The 18,973-nt window shown below is 42.4% G+C and overlaps 1 protein-coding gene across 4 annotated transcripts; it reads left to right on the plus strand.

The window, feature by feature from the left end:
- Window positions 1–1,343: 1,343 nt before the first annotated feature.
- Window positions 1,344–18,384, plus strand: LOC118390298 (amyloid beta precursor protein binding family B member 1-like). Of its 4 annotated transcripts, none has more exons than XM_052457253.1 (14): window positions 1,344–1,593; window positions 2,433–3,250; window positions 3,412–3,617; window positions 3,874–3,936; window positions 4,103–4,179; window positions 4,292–4,352; window positions 6,336–6,482; window positions 6,571–6,698; window positions 7,838–7,952; window positions 8,108–8,192; window positions 9,545–9,640; window positions 11,930–12,045; window positions 12,192–12,368; window positions 13,568–18,384. In XM_052457253.1, exons 2-14 carry the CDS (start codon window positions 2,452–2,454, stop codon window positions 13,727–13,729), a joined length of 2,232 nt encoding a protein of 743 aa, XP_052313213.1. In that variant the 5' UTR covers window positions 1,344–1,593; window positions 2,433–2,451; the 3' UTR covers window positions 13,730–18,384. The 4 variants fall into 4 exon arrangements, with proteins under 4 accessions (XP_052313213.1, XP_035636623.1, XP_052313214.1 ...); XM_035780730.2 differs by having other exon boundaries at window positions 1,344–1,527; XM_052457254.1 differs by having other exon boundaries at window positions 1,344–1,527; window positions 2,436–3,250.
- Window positions 18,385–18,973: the final 589 nt, after the last annotated feature.

Consider the following 18,973-nt stretch of genomic DNA (forward strand, 5'->3'; position numbering starts at 1 on the left):
TTTTGTCATTTTTAAGCTTCTGCATTGCCCTCTGCAGCATACTACAATTCCTAGGGTGCATTTAGTCTCCCATGATGCAATGCTCCACCTAGTTAGCCCGCAGTTAGTTTAGCTAGCTGGCTATCAAGCCCAGATTAAGTTTAGTCTAAATATATTGCTTAGTGTGTCATAAGCAACAACACATCTGACCCGCTGATCCTCAACACTGGGGCCCCTCAGGGGTGCATGCTTAGTTCCCTCCTGTACTCCCTGTTCACCCACAACTGCGTGCCAAGCACAACTCCAACACCATCATTAAGTTTGCTGACGACACAACAGTGGTAGGCCTGATCACCGACAATGATGAGACAGCCTATAGGGAGGAGGTCAGAGACCTGGCTGTGTGGTGCCAGGACAACATCTCTCTCAATGTAAGACAAAGGAGCTGATCGTGGACTATAGGAAATGGAGGGCTGAACTGGCCCCCATTAACATCGACGGGACTGAAGTGGAGCGGGTCGAGAGTTTTCAAGTTCCTTTGTGTCCACTTCACCAACAAGCTATCATTGTCCAAACACCCCAAGACAGTTGTTAAGAGGGCACGACAACACCTTTTCCCCCCTCAGGAGACTGAAAAGATTTGGCATGGGTCCCCAGATCCTCAGTTCTACAGCTGCACCATCAAGAGCATCCTGACTGGTTGCATCACAACCTGGTATGGCAACTGCTTGGCATTGCACCGTAAGGCACTACAGAGGGTAGTGCCTACGTTCCACTGGGGTAAAACTTCCTGCCATCCAGGACCTCTATACCAGGCAGTGTCAGAGGAAGCCCAACAAATTGTCAAAGACTTCAGTCACCAAGTTTACAGATATTATTAGACAAAGAGAGCCTGAGCAACAAATTGCAGGGAGTTCCATTATAATCACAACTACAGACAGGTTACGATAAATCGCTGAAAATGACTGTCCACAATTTAATGTCACTTCATGGATCCGATTCAAAAACGTCACAGAGACGCAATTTCCGGTTTTCCTCATCACTAAACAGTTAATTGACATGAAATCATAAAATGACACTAAAACTGTGATGGGCATCATAAATGCTTCATAACCAACCAAATGTTAAAAGGGGCTGACTTGTCCTTTAAGTAGTTTTCTGACCAGATAATTCTTTACGCTAAGGGGGCTACTTTTACTTGAGTAAATTACAATCTAAATAACAGATTTTCAGTACTATTCCCACCCCTGATCTTGTCTGACTATCATTACTTATAGAGGACGAAGCCCATACACACTGTTATAAGATCAGCTTTAAAATGTTTTCCATAACAGAAATGGTTTAAATGTAGGAGGGTAACGCTGATCCTAGGTCTGCAGCTGCGTCGACGGAGCATTTCGAATCTACGGAATTGACGTTCATGAGTGACGTAGTTTGCTGCTTTTGCGGATCACAAAATTGGTTTCGTTCCACGTCGTCTTCAATGTCGCAAACCATTACATTTAGCTATTTACCACTGAAATAAAGGTGTGGAAAATACAATTTAGGGTAAGTTACCATGTCGCTGGCACCCAAGACAAGGGTGTGTTTATAACTGGAGAATGATAGTGCTACGTGAGTCACAACTAACGTACTAGCGAATGTTACTGTAGCTAGGTAGCAAACAGCTTGCTAATAACACGAGCTAACTAGCTAATGTGATGCATTTGACGGTTTCTAGGCTATTATACAAAATATAATTATATACCTAGCTAATATGTGTGCCATACGTGGTTTAATAACTATTGATAGCATTTTTTATTCAATTTTGGCAGCTTTAGCTAGCTAAGAAACAAATATTCCAAACATTGTTCGTTATGTTGGGCAAACTAGCTCGCAAGATGACATGTCCTCTGTCCCTCTTTTTTTTGTGCATAGTGGCATCTAACTTGCTTGCAACGAACTAGACATGCAGTGGGCCTTTACGAGCTAACGTCAGCTAGCTTAACATGTAACGTTAGTGTGGGCTTTTACCTAACTTGAGCTATTCTATAGTTTGTGCTGCTTGCACAGCCTTGGAGTCCAACTGGGAGGAGCTGAAATCACTGCATGCCAAGCTTTGCTAGTAGTTAACGGGTTGCAATCATATTCATGCTACATTTTAGAAATCAGATAACTCAAATTATATCTATTTAATGCAGACCATTTAAACACTGATACATTAACTCTGTCTCCATACAGTTGTGTATGCTGTCGTAGAAAAACACCCTTGTTAGTCTTTATCCTTCTGTAGCTCAGTTGGTAGAGCATGGCGCTTGTAACGCCAGGGTAGTGGGTTCGATCCCCGGGACCACCCATACGTAGAATGTATGCCTTGAACCGATTACGACTGTAAGTCGCTTTGGATAAAAGCGTCTGCTAAATGGCATATACATACATATACCTGATTTTCTGTTTCCCCCACGTCCAAACAGTAGCTCTGAGCTCCCTGCCATGTCTTTGGAGAAGACCTCCGACCTGGCCAATGAGAACACATGCTTGCCATCCTCGCTGACCCTTGACCTCCGCTACCCACATAGTGTTCAGTTTGATTCTGACCTGAGCAAGAAGGCCAAAGGCACCACCACCTCCTCCACCAAGAAGCGCCACAACTATGCCACATCCACACCTTTGGACTTGCTGAATGGCACCATGGGTAGCAATTGCATCGATGAGGAAGAGTCCAGTCAACAGAGAGAGGAGGAGAGGGTCCGGAACCAGGAGAACGAGCAGGGACAGCACTGCACTGGGACCAATGCCAAGTGGCTCAAGGAGGGTCAGAATCAACTTCGCAAAGTGGCAGAGAGGCAGCAGGACCAGAATATAAATTCTGACCAGGATTTGAATCACAACGAAAGCCCAGATGGAAACCCCAACCATAACTCTTTAGTGATGGACCAGCAGGAGGAAGACAGTGAGCAGAACCCGTCTTCTAAGACCCTGAGGTCCCTCTGCTCGGACCTGAATGAACCTCTGCTGATCGACACCTCAGAGACCCCTCATGGGAAGGAGGAAGAAGAGAAAGAGGACAGGGATGAGGAAGAGTCTCCACTACTTCCAACAGGTGGAGAGAGGGACACAGACTCGTCTGAGGTGCAGAGTAGCAGTGAGTCTCAAAGATATGACAGTGGAGAAGTGAAGGACACATGCCTGCTGTTTCAGGGCAGAAACGCAGCACCCAGTGATGAGGACTCCAGTTGCATGTCACTGTCTCAGGGCAGCACAGCCAACAGCACGCCAGACAGTGACCCAGGTAAGAGGGGAAACAAAATGTCTAAACAATTGATGGGCTTTGAATGTAGGTTTGTGTGTAAGATTCGCACTTTGTTTTTGTCACAAACAGGAAGTGGGACACAGTCCAATTGTGTTCTGGGTTATCTTATATTTATCTCACCGTTCTTCCTTGTTGTATAGAGTCCTACTGGGACCGCAGTGCGTTTGAGACTGACACAGACCTGCCTGCAGGGTGGATGCGGGTCAGAGACGAGTCGGGTACCTACTACTGGCACATCCCAACAGGCACCACACAGTGGGAGCCCCCCTCTCTCCTAGAGGAGGGAGAAGCCCCAGAAAGACCCTCCAGTACCTCCCCTGCCATCACACCCAACGTGGAGCCAACGGTGAGAGCTAGAGGATAGTGATGGAGTCTGTGTTGAGGACATTGTTCTTGCCATTTGATAGAAGACTACATTGTTCCACATACTGTATCAGGACTGTGAATAAAAAATTGTCTGAGCAAGTGGATTGTACATGCATTGACCCATCTGCCGGTACTCAATGCCTGCCCGTGCCGCACATTCATTGTATTTCCATTAAGCACCCACTGCTAGTGCGAACTGATTTAGTTTTCTAATTGGTCCTTTTTTGTATTTTCAGTTGACGTGGAATAGTCTCACCCAGTCCCGCCCCAACAGATTTAATGACGAGGAGTTCTGGAAGGTAAGGGCCAACTACTTGAAACAAGCCCAACATCAATTCCGTTTGAGAAACTTTACATTAACATTGAACATTGAGATGTTCAATGTTTAGGTATCAACTGCTTACTATTTACTATATCAAATGTAGAAATATGATTGGTGATTCCTTACTGTTGTTTTAAATTCAGGAGGAAGATGCCATGGCGGATCAGACCCTAAAGGATTTTGAAGGAGCCACATTGCGTTATGCCTCTATCAACCTCAAGTGAGTTACCCCCCCCACACACACACACACCATGTATGGTGTCTGTTATCATTAGATGCTCCTGACTTGTGTAGATGACAACTAACTGATTCTGATTCCTTTCACCTCCTAGCTGCTCACAATCTGAAGAAAAGGAAAAGATGAACTCGCTCATCAATGACCCGGAGGCTAAGGTATGTACTCTCACTTGGACACATGGACATAACCATCATTCCACTCCAATCCCACACATATTTTTCTCTGTCAACATTCAACCTAAGTTCAGTTGCTCTTTCTCTGTCCTCATGTCTTTGTGTGGCTTTGTTAATAAATGCATCAACAACATCGTCCCCAAAGTCACTGTACGGACATACAATGCATTCAGAAAGTATTCAGACCCCTTGACTTTTTCCACATTTTGTTACGTTACAGCCTTATTTAATGTATTAAATAAAATAAAAATCATAATCAATCTACACACTACCCCATAATTACAAAGCAAATACAGGTTTCTAGAAATGTTAGCAAGTGTATTTAAAAAAAAAAAACTAATTATTTTACTTATACTTATTTACGTAAGTATTCAGACCCTTTGCTTTGAAACTCGAAATTGAGCTCCGGTGCATCCTGTTTCCATTGATCATCCTTGATGTTTCTACAACTTTATTGGTGTCAACTGTGGCAAATTCAATTGATTGGACATTATTTGGAAAGGCACAAACCTGTCCATATAAGATCCCACAGTTGACAGTGCATGTCAGAGCAAAAACTAAGCCATGAGGTTGAAGGACTTGTCCGTTGAGTGCCCGAGACAGGATTGTGTCGAGGCACAGATCTGGGGAAGGGTACCAAAACATTTTGTCAGCATTGAAAGTCCCCAAGAACACAGTGGCCTCCATCATTCTTAAATGGAAGACGTTTCGAAGCACCAAGACTCTTCCTAGAGCTATCAGCCCGGCCAAACTGAGCAATTGGGGGAGGAAAGGGCCTTGTTCAGGGAGGTGACCAAGAACCCGATGGTCAGAGCTCCAGAGTTCCTCTGTGGAGATGGGAGAACCTTCCAGAAGGACAACCATCTCTGCTGCACTCCACCAATCAGGCCTTTATAGTAGTGCCAGACAACAGCCACTCCTAAGTAAAAGGCACATGACAGGCTGCTTGGGATTTGCCTAAAGGCACATAAAGGACTCTCAGACCATGAGAAACAAGATAATCTGGTCTGATGAAACAAAGATTGAACTCTTTGGCCTGAGTGTAAAGCGTCATGTCTGTAGGAAACCTGGCACCATCCCTACGGTGAATCATGGTGGTAGCAATATCATGCTGTGGGTATGTTTTTTAGCAGCAAGGACTACGATCCTGAACGGAGCAATGTACAGAGAGATCCTTGATGAAAACCTGCTCCAGAGCACTCAGGACCTCCGACTGGGGCAAAGGTTCACCTTCCAACGTGACAACTACCCTAAGCACACAGCTAAGACCACGCAGGAGTGGCTTTGGAACAAGTTTCTGAATGTCCTTCAGTCGCCCTGCCGGAGCCCGGACTTGAACCCGATCGAACATCTCTGGAGAGACCTGAAAATAGCTGTGCAGCGATGCTCCCCATCCAACCTGACAGATTTTGAGAGTATCTGCAGAGAAGAATGGGAGAAACTCCTCGAATACAGGTGTGCCAAGCTTGTAGCGTCATACCCAAGAAGACTTGAGGCTGTAATTGCTGCCAAGGTGCTTCAACAAAGTACTGAGTAAAAGGTCTGAATACTTATGTAAATGTCATATTTCAGTTATTTTTTATAAATGTGCAAACATTTCTAAACAAAAATCTGTTTTTCTTTGTCATAATGGGGTATTGTGTGTAGATTTAGAATAAGGCTGTAACGTAACAAAATGTTAAAGTAAAGGGGTCTGAATTCTTTCCAAATTCACGCAATCCTCACAGAAGCTGCTACTACTTCTGTTTATTATGTCATGTTGCCTAGTCACTTTACCCTTACCTATATGTACATATCTATCTCAATTACCTCGTAGCCCTGCACATCGACTCTGTACTGGTACCCTGTGTATGTAGCCAAGTTATCGTTACACATTGTTTTTATTTTTTCATTGTTGGTAAGCATTTCACTGTTATTCTTCACCTGTTTGCGAAGCATGTGACAAATAAAAATGGATTTGAATAGGTTTTTGCAGTCCGGTCTCTTGGCTGGGTGGAGATATCAGAGGAGGAGATGGCTCCAGGGAAGAGCAGTGTGGCTGTCAACAACTGCATCAGACAGCTCTCCTACCACAAACACAACCTGCACGACACGGCTGGGATCTGGGGAGAGGTCAGATAATGGCTTGTGTATGGGAATATAACCTCGTAATGTTGGTAGAACAATGTTTAGAGAAATGTTGTGTAATGTTTCCACACAGGGAAAAGACATGCTCCTTGTTCTGGAGAATGAGATCTTGAACCTGATAGATCCGTTGGGCCAGACCTTGCTGCACACCCAGCCTATCGTCAGCATCAGAGTGTGGGGAGTGGGCCGGGACAACGGCAGGCCAGTCCCCTGCTACTCTTAACTATTCTTTTTTATTTTATTAATATAATCAACATTTCAGATTTTGCCAGTTTGCTATAGGAAATGTTTCTTATTTTAGTTTTATTTGCCTGGCTTTTAACTGAATCTCGAGTTGCCTTTTGTGAATCCTGCTTTGTTTTCTGTTGAATTGATTTGGTGTTTTCTCTCTAACCTGCTGCACTTGGGCACACAGGGAGAGGTAGTGTATTGTTGTATCCACCATTCCGTCACATAGTTTGTGGCTGTCATAGTTACAACATTGGCTTGTCAGTTGTTGATTCCACACCCCCATCCCATAATGCTTGATGTTTCTCACTCACACCCATGACTTTCGATCAGTTTCTCTGAAAGTAACACCTATACACTGTACAAAACATTAAGAACGCCTTCCTAATATTGCCCCCCCTTTACCCTCAGAATAGCCTCAATTCGTGGGGGCATGGACTCTACAAGGTGTTGAAAGTGTTCCACAGGGATGCTGGCCCATGTTGACTCCAATGCTTCCCACAGTTGTGTCAAGTTGGCTGGTTGTTCTTTGAGTGGTGGGCCATTCTTGACAAACACAGGAAACTGTTGCGTGTGAAAAACCCAGCAGCATTGCAGTTCTTGACACATCGGTGTGTCTGGCACATACTAACATATCCCGTTCAAAGGCACTTTAAAACTTTGGTCTTGCCCATTCACCCTCTGAATGGCACATACACAATCCATATCTCAAGGCTTTAAAAATCCTTCTTTAACCTGTCTCCTCCCCTTCATCTACACTGACTGAAGTGGATTGAACAAGTGAAATCAGTAAGCGATCATAGCATTCACCTGTCATGGAAAGAGCAGGTGTTCTTAATGTTTATACACTCAGTGAAGACGAGCCATCAATAATAGTCAGACTACGTTAAGTGTTCTCTGTCATAGTTGTGGTTACATTTGTTCATTGTATTTTTGGTTGATAGTTCTCTTGAGTAGAGACTGAACAATATTGGTCAAAGATCCTTATCAGTATTGACTGATTTCAGCATTGTCTGTTTCATCAGCCTCATTTGTCATGATCATCCTTTATAACAGCCTCTTTCTCTGGTGATACCTCTTCTTTTTTTTGTGTGTGTTTGTGCTAACTTTAGGGACTTTGCCTACGTGGCGAGAGACAAACTGACTCATGTTCTGAAGTGCCATGTGTTCAGGTGTGACACACCTGCTAAGAACATTGCCACGAGCATGCATGACATCTGCTCTAAGGTAAGCCCATCTGCTATGGTGCATTGCACCATACTCTGGTCTCCAAATGTAACTTTTTTCACATGACTGTGAAACTGTGGTTCAGGGGTGGATGTTTGTCCTCGTTTTTTCAAATGTTGAATTTAAGGCTAAACTGTGTCTTTCCTTATCTGTAGATAATGGCCCAGAGGAAGTCATCCAAATCCTCTCTGAACAGACTGAACACAGACCCCTCTAAACTGGCAGACATTCCTTTCCAGGGTAAAACACTGGCACTTTTACTGTATGACTATTAGGGATGTAATGGTACAGTGAGCCCACGGTTCGGTATGTATCATGGTTTGTGGGCCACGGTACGGTTTCAGTGTCTTTCTATTTAAGAAAAGTGTGTGCTTGTATGACACTCATACAGAGGATGAGTGTCATACAATCCAGTACATAGTGAACCATCACAGTGAGGTAGCTTCCAGTACATAGTGAGGTAGCTTCCAGTACATAGTGAGGTAGCTTCCAGTACATAGTGAGGTAGCTTCCAGTACATAGTGGAGGTAGCTCCGAGTTGCTCTGGAGGTCCAACTATCAGTGGAGAGAGCTAGATGGGGTAGATGGGGTATCTATGTCAATTTGTTTTCTATTTCTCTCTCTGATGTTTCATCGAGTTTGGGAATTACTTTGCTGCTGAAATGTGTGCAGGAGACATTGTAACGCAGTTACATTTTTTCCATCAGGTGACAAAGTACTGAGTTAGTAACCATCGAATAAGGCTGCAAATCTTTGGCTATGAGTACTCCCACTGCTTTCGTTATTTCTTTGTTTTTCTGAATTTGTTGCAAATTGTTGTTAGAAGGCAGCAGCGAGAGAATGTGGTGTTTTCGCTAACGGGTGGACTCCTTACTCCATCTGCAAGGGATACGGCCGGGTTATGGCCACGTAAATGACACATCATGTTAGAAGTGTTTCCACTCGAGTCGCCGAGTGGCAAAGCAATGCTTGCAGACTACTTTGTTCACAGTCTTCTTACCCTCATCGTTGTATTGAACGCTGAATCCAAAATGTTCCCACACAGCGGATTTGAAAGACGGCGGTGCTTCTTCAAATTTGCTTCCCTCTGTCTCGTTGGTGCACGCCATTGTCACGTTGGAGCTGAGAGAATATTTATTTTTATTTTCCCCTCTTTTTATGGGGCCCCGTTAGGGAGGTTTCCTACTGAGATGTCATTGCAAATCGTCCATTGGTTGTTTGAGGGAGTTGCGGTCACTGCGGTTGCCACATTTTGAGACATTGCTGTGGAGTAAAGTTTGTCAGCCCCAGGAGCCCCCTAATGGCCACAAGCTGAGCGTTTGCTTCTGTGGATTTGAATGTACAACGTGCGTGTAGTCTGCAGCGCAATAAGCATGTTTTGGAAATTATAAGAAAATGACAGACATACCATAATTCCACGGTTCACGTGTGCGTATTGAACCGTAGGGGGCATACCGAACGGTTCGATAACATTCGTCATCCCTAAAGACTATATACTATGTATAATCTGAAACCAAATGCATCTATGGTCCTTTGTATGGTTTAAGCATGAGGTCTTCTGTCTCTCTCACTCTGCTCTATTCTCCCTACAGAATTTCCTGCACCAAAGAATGAGCTAGTCCAGCGCTTCCAGGTATGTTACCTAGGTAACGTGCCTGTGGCCAAACCCGTAGGTAAGGAACGCTTTGGTAAGGAATGCTTTTTCTTCTCTTTCCTAGCTGTTTGTTGGTGTATCTTGTGGTGTTTTGAACAATGTTTCAGGGAAACTTCTGTCACTGCCTGTATTTAACATTCCACTTGTCCTCCTGTATGTTGGTACTGTGTTTAAATGAATGCTAACTTTCTAATAAATTTGGTTTCACTCAATGAATGAATACACATTTACTGAATTGAATGTCTCAAATTATTGCACGTATTCTACTAATTTATCCTACAGATTGTGATACTGATTTCTTACTGTGTGAAGTCTCAACTTCAATGAGCTATCCTCTTGTTATGGATATCGAGCTTTTAACTCTCTTGGTTTTCAGTGAATTATGAACGAACACATTTCTAGTAATTCCTTCCTTCCATTTTCCTAATATTCTCAGGTATTGAGTGTACCCAGACAGGTGTACAGTGCATTTGGAAAGTATTCAAACCCCTTGACATTTTCCATGTTTTGTTATGTTACAGCCTTATTCAAAAATGTATTATGTTTTTTTTCCCCCTCAATAATCTACACACAGTACCCCATAACGAGAAGGCAAACACAGGTTTTTAGAAATGTTAGCAAATGTATATAATAAAAAGTGATTACATTTACATAAGTATTCAGACCCTTTACTCAGTACTTTGTTTAATCACCTTTGGCAGCGATTACAGCCTTGAGTCTTATTGGGTATAACGCTACAAGCTTGGCACACCTGTGTTTGGGGAGTTTCTTCCATTCTTCTCAGCAGATCCTCTCAAGCTCTGTCAGTTTGGATGGGGAGCGTCGCTGCACAGCTATCAGTTAAAGTACGGGCTCTGGCTGGGCCACTCAAGGACTTACAGATACTTGTCCAGAAGCCACTCCTGTGTTGTCTTGGCTGTGTTCTTTGGGTCCTTGTCCAGTTGGAAGGTGAACCTTTGTCCCAGTCTGAGGTTCTGATTGCTTTGGAGCAGGTTTATATCAAGGATCTCTCTGTACTTTGCTCCGTTCATCTTTCCCTCGATCCTGACGAGTCTCTCAGTCCCTGCCGCTGAAAAACATCCCCACAGCATGATGCTGCCCTAGCCATGCTTAACCGTAAGGATGGTGCCAGGTTTCCTCCAGACGTGAAGTTTGGCATTCAAGCAAAAGAGTTCAATCTTGGTTTCATCAGACCAGATAATCTTGTTTCTCCTGGTCTGATAGCCCTTTAGGTGTATTTTGGCTAAATCTAAGCTGGCTGTCATGTACCTTTTACTGAGGAGTGGCTTCCTGGGGTGGCAGTGGTTAGCGTTGGGCCAGTAACCGAAAGGTTGCTCGATCGGATCGCCGACCTGACGAGGTAAAAATCTGTCATTCTGCCTCTGAGCAAGGCAGTTAACCCACTGTTCCCCGGGCGCCAAAGACGTGGATTCAAATTATGACAGCCCCCCCACACCTCTCTGCTTGAGGGGTTGGGTTAAATGCGGAATACACATTTCAGTTGAAGGCATTCAGTTGTACAATGGACTAGGTATCCCCTTTCCCGTCTGGACACTACCATAAAGGCCTGATTGGTGAAATGCAGCAGAGATGGTTGTCCTTCTGGAAGGTTCTCCCATCTCCACAGAGGAACTCTGGAGCTTTGACCATCGGGTTCTTGGTCACCTCCCTGACCAAGGCCCTTTCCTCTCCCGATTGCTCAGTTTGGCCGTGCGGCCAGCTCAAGGAAGATTCTTGGCGCTTCCAAACTTCTTCCATTTAAGAATGATGGAGGCCACTGTGTTCATGGGGACCTTCAATGCTGCAAAACATTTTTGGTGCCCCTTCTCAGATCTGTGTCTCGATACAATCCTGTCTCGGAGCTTTATGGACAAATCCTTCGACCTCATGTCTTGGTTTTTGCTCTGACATGCACTGCCAACTTTGGGACTTTATATAGACCGATGTGTGCCTTTCCAAATCATGTCCAATCAATTGAATTTACCACAGGTGGACTCCCAAGTTGTAGAAACATCTCAAGGATGATCAATGAAAACAGGATCCACCTGAAATCAATTTTGAGTCTCATATCGAAGGGTCTGAGTTCTTATGTAAATAAGGTATTTCTGTTTTTTTATTTATTTTTATATATTTGCACAAACATCTAAACCTGTTTTTGCTTTGTCATTATTGGGTATTGTGTGTAGATTGATGAGGATTCAATCCAATTTAGAAAAAGGCTCTGATGTAACAAAATGTTGAAAATGGAATGGGTCTGGATACTTTCCGAATGCACTGTAGATGTAGCTGCTAGCTAACCTAGGTGGTTGTTATTCCTATCCAGGTATGGACCTAGTTAATGTTGCCCTCGACACAGCAATGAATTCCAAAGTCAAGGAAGAGTGGACGTCAGTTACTGTGAACGTGGCCTCAGCCACACTTACTATAATCACAGCTGAGGTGAGTACACATATAGATGGTCGCACTCAAATGTACACACAATCTCAAAAAATACCTTTTTTTTTAATGTCTTTCCAATTTGAAGGTCTGCGGTTGTTTAAGTTTCTGTGGGAATATAACCCAAGGCATTCTGTTGTTTCTTGCAGACAGAGGAGGTTCTGTCAGAGTGCCGGGTGCGGTTCCTGTCCTTCATGGGCGTGGGGAAGGACGTCCACACCTTTGCCTTCATCATGGCCGAGGGCCCCGGGGACTTCATCTGCCACATGTTCTGGTGTGAACCCAACGCAGCCAGCCTCAGTGAGGCCGTGCAGGCCGCCTGCATGGTGAGTGCAATGTTTCCATCAGCCAGTAATTGCTGGCTTTTGTCCGATACAAATTAATTGTCCGACAGAAAATATCCTATTAAATCAATATCCTCTATAAATCTCAGACTGTTCATGGAGCTTGGTTCAGGTTGTCTTTCAATCCCATCATCTCTCGACTCTGCCTGTCTGTTTTGAGCTCACACTCTCGCTAGCAAACTTTCAACATTGTATCAACTGGGCTCTGCCCGCAAAGATTCAAGAGCCATTGAGTTTGTGACAGCTGTGTGCAGACAGGAGAGAAGTGTACCGCTATTTTATGTTTTGCTAGATATCCATATAAGACGGACGGGACGTCTTTCGGATGGGACGTTAAACGGGTGTCCTGACTCTCTGCGGTCATTCAAGATCCCATGACACTTATCGTAAGAGTAGGGGTGTTAACCCTGGTGCCCGGGCTAAATTCCCAATCTGGCCATCAAGCCATCACGGTCACCTAATAATCCCCAGTTTACAATTGCCTCGTTCATTCCCCTCCTCTCCCCTGTAACTATTCCTCAGGTCGTTGCTGCAAATGCGAATGTGTTCTCAGTCAACTTACCTGCTAAAATAACAAATTAAAAAAATAACGTTGCCCCCTATAAGAAAATGTACGGAAATGTCATAAGTCCAGCATGGAGGACTATTTAGATGAAGTCATTTTGCTTCCCTCCTCTACCTCTAATGCCTCGTTGTGTAGTTAGCTTAAAAATGCCCAAAACAATGCAAATCCAGCTAGCTAGTTGACTAACTAGCTACTGTACCAAGGATGGAGGCACAGACGAGTGGAAAATTAGATTGACACTGAAACAGAGAATATTTACAAGCCAGGTGGACAGAGACGTGCATTGTGCAAGTAGCCAACCAAGTCGACTTGGTTGGCTATCATTCCTCCTTGCATGATTATTGTAGTCACGTCCATGTGATGTCAGTGAATTGGCAATGTATAGTCCTGAAAAAGCATTACCCAACAAATGACTGCATTCAGATGGGTTCTTATTTGATATGGCAACTTTTTCACTGGGTGAGTGGTTCTTCTCGATATGAGGAGTTTGCCAGGATTGGACTGTTTTACGAAGAGAAAATAGTAAAAATGCACAGCCTTGTTGCACCATATAGTTTGAATTCCAAGATTATATTTCGAATGAGATTTGGTGCTAATTTTGTTTGCCTGTTGACAGCTGCGCTACCAGAAGTGTCTGGACGCCAGGCCGCCCAGTACCAGCTCCTGCCTGCCAGGCCCACCGGCTGACTCTGTGGCACGACGTGTGGGCTCAAGTGTCAAGAAGGGAGTTCAGAGCCTGCTGGGCAGCTTCAAGAGGTCTGGGTCCCAGACTCCCTGAGAGGTGCCAACTAACCCACTACAAAACACTCTACCCCCAGGCCAAGCCCACCATGATAGCCATGGCTCTCCTCACTCCTCCACTGCCTCTCTATCACCCCCATTCTGAGGTGTTATGGTAGAACCTGCTTCCCTTCTCATGGGCACTGTGGGCTGCCTGTTGGGTTGGGGTACCAGTAAACCGAGTGCTGCCCACAGCTCCTCCAAGCGTTACACTTCCTTCACTTCACCTTTGGTTGGACAAGTAGGCCATCTTTTCACTTGTTTGTTTAATCTGTGATTTATTAAAGGTCCAATGCAGAAGTTATCTCAATATCAAATAATTTCTGGGTAAGAATATAGTACTTTACTTTGATTTGTTTTCAGGTAAAATGCTCTTAGCAAAGAGCAGTTTCTCAAGAATTTAGCTAGGACTGTCAGGGAGTGGTCTGAGGGGGGAAACCGAAAATTTATTTTTATCGGAAGAGATGTTTGGAACTCTTTCTTATTGGTCTGTTAAGAGGAAACTTGGTCTAGTTTACAAAGTACCAACACTAATTATGCTTAGGAAAACTTATGTTCTGTAACATTGTTTCTGCTATTTGTTTTGCAGAACAAATATAGTATATTATTGGTGAAAATAGAAATGGAAGATGTGCAATTGAATTGTGAATGTGGTTGAGCTCATGCCATGTGCTTGTGGCACTATCATGTTGGTTTTCATTTCAAAATGGATATCGACTTGAAAGAAATTAGAAACAGTGACATGAGAAGTCTACATAAAATGCAGCATGGTGAATGAGTGTTGAGCTGGAAGCACTAAAACATGCTAGCTAGCTAATATAATATTTGGCAAATAAATATTTTGTATATATATATAGTTTCTATAGTACATTTGTTGTGATGCCGTTTTGTTTTAAGTCCCCTCTTCCTTCTGGGGGAGCTGGTAAACCAGCAAGTGCAACATTTGATTTGTATGTGTATTGCAAATTGCAGTAAAATATCTGTAGTTCAACTCCTCAAATCTAAAATGGAGATGGCATACTTTTAGCGCATGACTCAAGTTTTAGTGAAACCTCTCATGTCTCAAAGAAAGCTTAGGCTATCTGTTACTGCACTCCAAGTGGACAGTATGTTGGAGGAGGATGGAAGCTTTCTATTGTGTGGAAATGGATCTGAAGTTGATTGTGTCATCCTTTTTTTGTGATCAGATGTTGTATGTTAGTCTGTTTAACCACGTTCTTTTTTATCTGTTTCACAATTTTTTTTTTTTTTTACACGTGTCAAGTGTTATAATTGTTTTCCTTTACTCCATTGTGTATGTTTAAACTTGTTTTAATTTAGTTACATCTGAGCAGCTACCAGCTACCCCGTGTCCTTTCAAACTGTTTATAAGATCTGACAACTTTTATGCCTCCTAATTAATTGGGTCTAAGGGATGAGACACTACTGTCATTGTGATAGACATGTCACTGAACTTGACAGTGTCTGTCAGTAACTCACAAGTCATTTAACTCCCACTTCCTTTTTTTATTTCAGTTTTTAAACTCCTGACTGCCCTCTGCTGGGCTTTAGAATAGTTATTTTTCATTAGCAGTGTGTCTGACGACAACAGGAGAGCTAACAAGCCTGATGCATTTTGTTGTGCAAAGATTGTAATTACGGAAAGTGTTTTTTTTTTAACCCACAACAGTGTTTGTCTATGAAATATTCAGGCTGAAGTGTGTGTGGAAGTTTCCTCCTTAGCGTGCAGTATGTGTAAATCATATGAACACTTCGCTGCATATAAACACATCTTTAAAATACCCATAGTTGACTGACGAGCATAGTCTTCCCTTTTTGTTTTTGAATGCAGTTGGTTAAAAATACTTTCTTTTTTTTAAATTAAATTATTATATTTTTCTAAGTGTGTGTGTGTAACATATCTGTGAGATGGAGATGCCTTTTTACCCTCAGTTCCTACCACTATGTGGTCACTGTTGCAGCAGTGTTTCCAAATCTGTATCACCATACTATTTATCCCCCTCCTTCACTTTATTGTGCCACATTTCTCCAGCTCATCTGTTTTGGACAGCAATTTGACCAGACAAGAAGCCATAGGTTACGCTTTGGCCTGGCTTTAGTTGCTCGCTCACTCACTCTTAAGTACTGACTAATAAAAACATAGACACGTATATGTACAATGTAGTTTTTTTTTAGTATGACATTGTTTTTGTTGTAACTGAATTTGTGCGATTTTCGTCACGCCTATAATTTTTACTCCTTACTCTACACACTAAGTACTCTACACTACTTACTGTAAATGTCAGACATTGGTTGCCTTGTACAAACAGAGCTTCCTGCTGTTAGTATATCATTTATTTTTAATTCACACTGTAATATTGGACCATGCTTTGAGGACTCAAAAATACTATCAAGAATTTGTGCATGTTGTTGCTATACATGTGACTGTACATTTCACGTGTCAAATGTTTTCCCTTCCATTTCAATAGTGACTGTCACTACACATGTCCCTAATCCACTTATTGCTCACCTGTTTCTTTTGTTTTGCTGAGAAATCAGTTATAACCCATTTATATATTCAGTGTAGATGTTAACCAGTGGGTGCACTTTGCATGGCTGTTACATAAGAACTGACCCTAGCTTCTCAGAACAGGGGAGCACAGAGGGTCCTCAGTGTGTTTTCAGCTCTGTAAGGACAAATATAGGCCACAATGGGAAGTCTGAGTACTGGTATACGTTAGCCCTACTATCAAAAACCCCATCGGATTGTCAATGTAGATTCCTTGTTGTAATGCTCAAGATATTTAGGTTGCTTTGGTGATGTTCAAGGTTAAATATTTGTCTTATTAAGGATTAATCATTGCAATAAAAATTAGTAATACATGCTTTTCTTTAACTTACGATAAATTATTGAAGGATTTACATGTGTTGAAGATGAGAAACCGACTTTGATCCAAATGTACCGCAACACTAATATGATAGGGCTGTGATCATGTCCTCTGTCATAGGCCATGGAAAATATCTAGGTTCAGTTTTTAACAAATGTGAACTTTTATATGTCTGCTTTTTTGTTTTTCAGATGTGTTCAGTGTGTTGTTAACCTTTCGATGTGAGGTATTTATTAAGCCTTATTAAGGAAACCTTACAATGAAGTGATACCTTTTTGTTCACACTCCTTTTTGTCAACCATGTGTATTTTTTAGCTTCTGTTTTCTTTCATATCCACTGGTGACTGTAATGCAAAAAAAGTGGTCATTTACATATCTGAAGAATGTAAATGAGGTATGTGTATGTATATACAGTACCAATTAAAAGTTTGTACACCTACTCATTCAAGCATTCTTTATTTTTACTATTTTCTACATTGTAGAATATTAGTGAAGACACACTATGAAATAACACATGGAATCATGTAGTAACCAAAAGAGTCTTAAATTAATCTAAATATATTTAGGCTTTTTTGAAGTAGCCATGCTTTTCCTTAAGTTTACACACGCTTGGGATTCTCTCAACCAGCTTCACCTGGAATGCTTTTCCAACAGTCTTGAAGGAGTTCCCACATGCTGAGCACTTGTTGGCTGCTTTTCCTTCACTCTGCGGTCCAACTCATCCCAACCCATCTCAATTTGGTTGATATCAGGGGATTGTGGAGGCCAGGTCATCTGATGCAGCACTCCATCACTCTCCTTGGTAAAATAGCCCTTACACAGCCTGGAGGTGTGTGTTGGGTCATTTTTAGTGGGACTAACAAATGATAATCCCACTAAGCGCCTACCGGATGGGATGGCATATCGCTGCGGTAGCCATGCTGGTTAAGTGTGCCTTGAATTCTAAGTAAATCACAGTGTCACCGTTTCTTGGCCCATGCAAGTCTCTTCATCTTATTGGTGTCCTTTATTAGTGGTTTCTTTGCAGCAATTTGACCATGAAGGCCCGATTCATGCAGTCTCTGAACAGTTGATGTTGAGATGTCTATTACTTGAACTTTGTGAAATGCAGCCCATTTATTTGGCTGGTAACTAATTAACATATCCTCTGCAGCAGAGGTAATTCTGGATCTTCCTTTCCTGTGGCGGTCTTCATGGGAGCCAGTCTCGTCATAGCCCTTGATGGTTTTTGTGACTGCACTTGAAATGTTCAAAGTTCTTGAAGTTTTCCAGATTGACTGACCTTCATGTCTTAAAGTAATGTTGGACTGTAGTTTCTCTTTGCTTATGTTAGCTGTTCTTGCCAAAATATGGACTTGGTCTTTTACCAAATAGGGCTGTCTTTTATATACCACCCCTACCTTGTCACAACACATTAAGACGGAAATAATTTGTGGAGTTTAACTTCTAACAAGGCACACCTTGTTAAATTGAATTGCATTCCATGTGACTACCTCGAAGTTTATTGAGAGAGTGCCAAAGCTGTCATCAAGGCATAGGGTGGCAATTTGAAGAAACTCAAATATAAAATATATTTAGATTTTTTTAAACACTTTTTTGGTTACTACATGATTCCATATGTGTTATCATAGTGTTGATGTCTTCTATTACTCTACAATGTGGAACATAGTAAAAATAAAGAAAAATCCTAGAATGAGTAGGTGTGTCCAAACCTTTCACTGGTACTGTATACATATACATGTATGTTAATATTGTGTCACAGGACAAAATAAAAAATGGAACTGTATTGTTTTGTGGGCCATTGTGGTGTTTGCTGAATAACACTGTGAGTAGCTACTTACACATCACCTCATATTCACGATGCAGTCCAGGAATGGTTTAAAAACGAATGATTGCAGAGTTAATGCATACACACAGTTCACCAAGAGTTACTTGGATATATTTATTTTATCATCAACGTGAGTGCAACTGTTCAAAAGACTGAACAGTATTGAGAATAATTGTCATGCCCTTGGTTAGCTCAGTTTACAGCTGAATTGAAGACTTTACTAACATGAATATTTATGAGGCTGTGTCAATAAAACAAAGCCAACACCATCTACAATTATTTCAATGTTTTATTCCCCCTTTCCACTTTGCCTGCTGTTAATATCCTAAATGAGTTACACACACACACAGCCAGGGGTAAATATATTCACATGTAAATATACTGTGTTCCAGTTGACACAGTCGGTGGATTACCAGTTCCATATTCTCCCGTCCCTGTATTTGCTTTCATCCTGTTTCTCTAATCGTCACAGATGTTGGGTTCCCCAGCAGTGCTTCTGTTGATTTTCAGTATGCTGCCTCCTTTCTTGGTCCAAACTACGCTGTTG

Source organism: Oncorhynchus keta, chromosome 11 (genome assembly GCF_023373465.1).
Source record: "Oncorhynchus keta strain PuntledgeMale-10-30-2019 chromosome 11, Oket_V2, whole genome shotgun sequence".
Classification (NCBI taxonomy): domain Eukaryota; kingdom Metazoa; phylum Chordata; class Actinopteri; order Salmoniformes; family Salmonidae; genus Oncorhynchus; species Oncorhynchus keta.

What these genes read in the sequence shown, in the direction of transcription:
- LOC118390298 (XM_052457253.1), top strand. Translation starts at nt 2,452, where the DNA reads ATGTCTTTGGAGAAGACCTCCGACCTGGCCAATGAGAACACATGCTTG. An exon ending in CACCCAACGTGGAGCCAACG is followed by an intron (nt 3,618 to 3,873) that starts GTGAGAGCTAGA and finishes TTGTATTTTCAG; the next exon opens with TTGACGTGGAATAGTCTCAC. An exon ending in CGTAGGTAAGGAACGCTTTG is followed by an intron (nt 9,641 to 11,929) that starts GTAAGGAATGCT and finishes ATTCCTATCCAG; the next exon opens with GTATGGACCTAGTTAATGTT.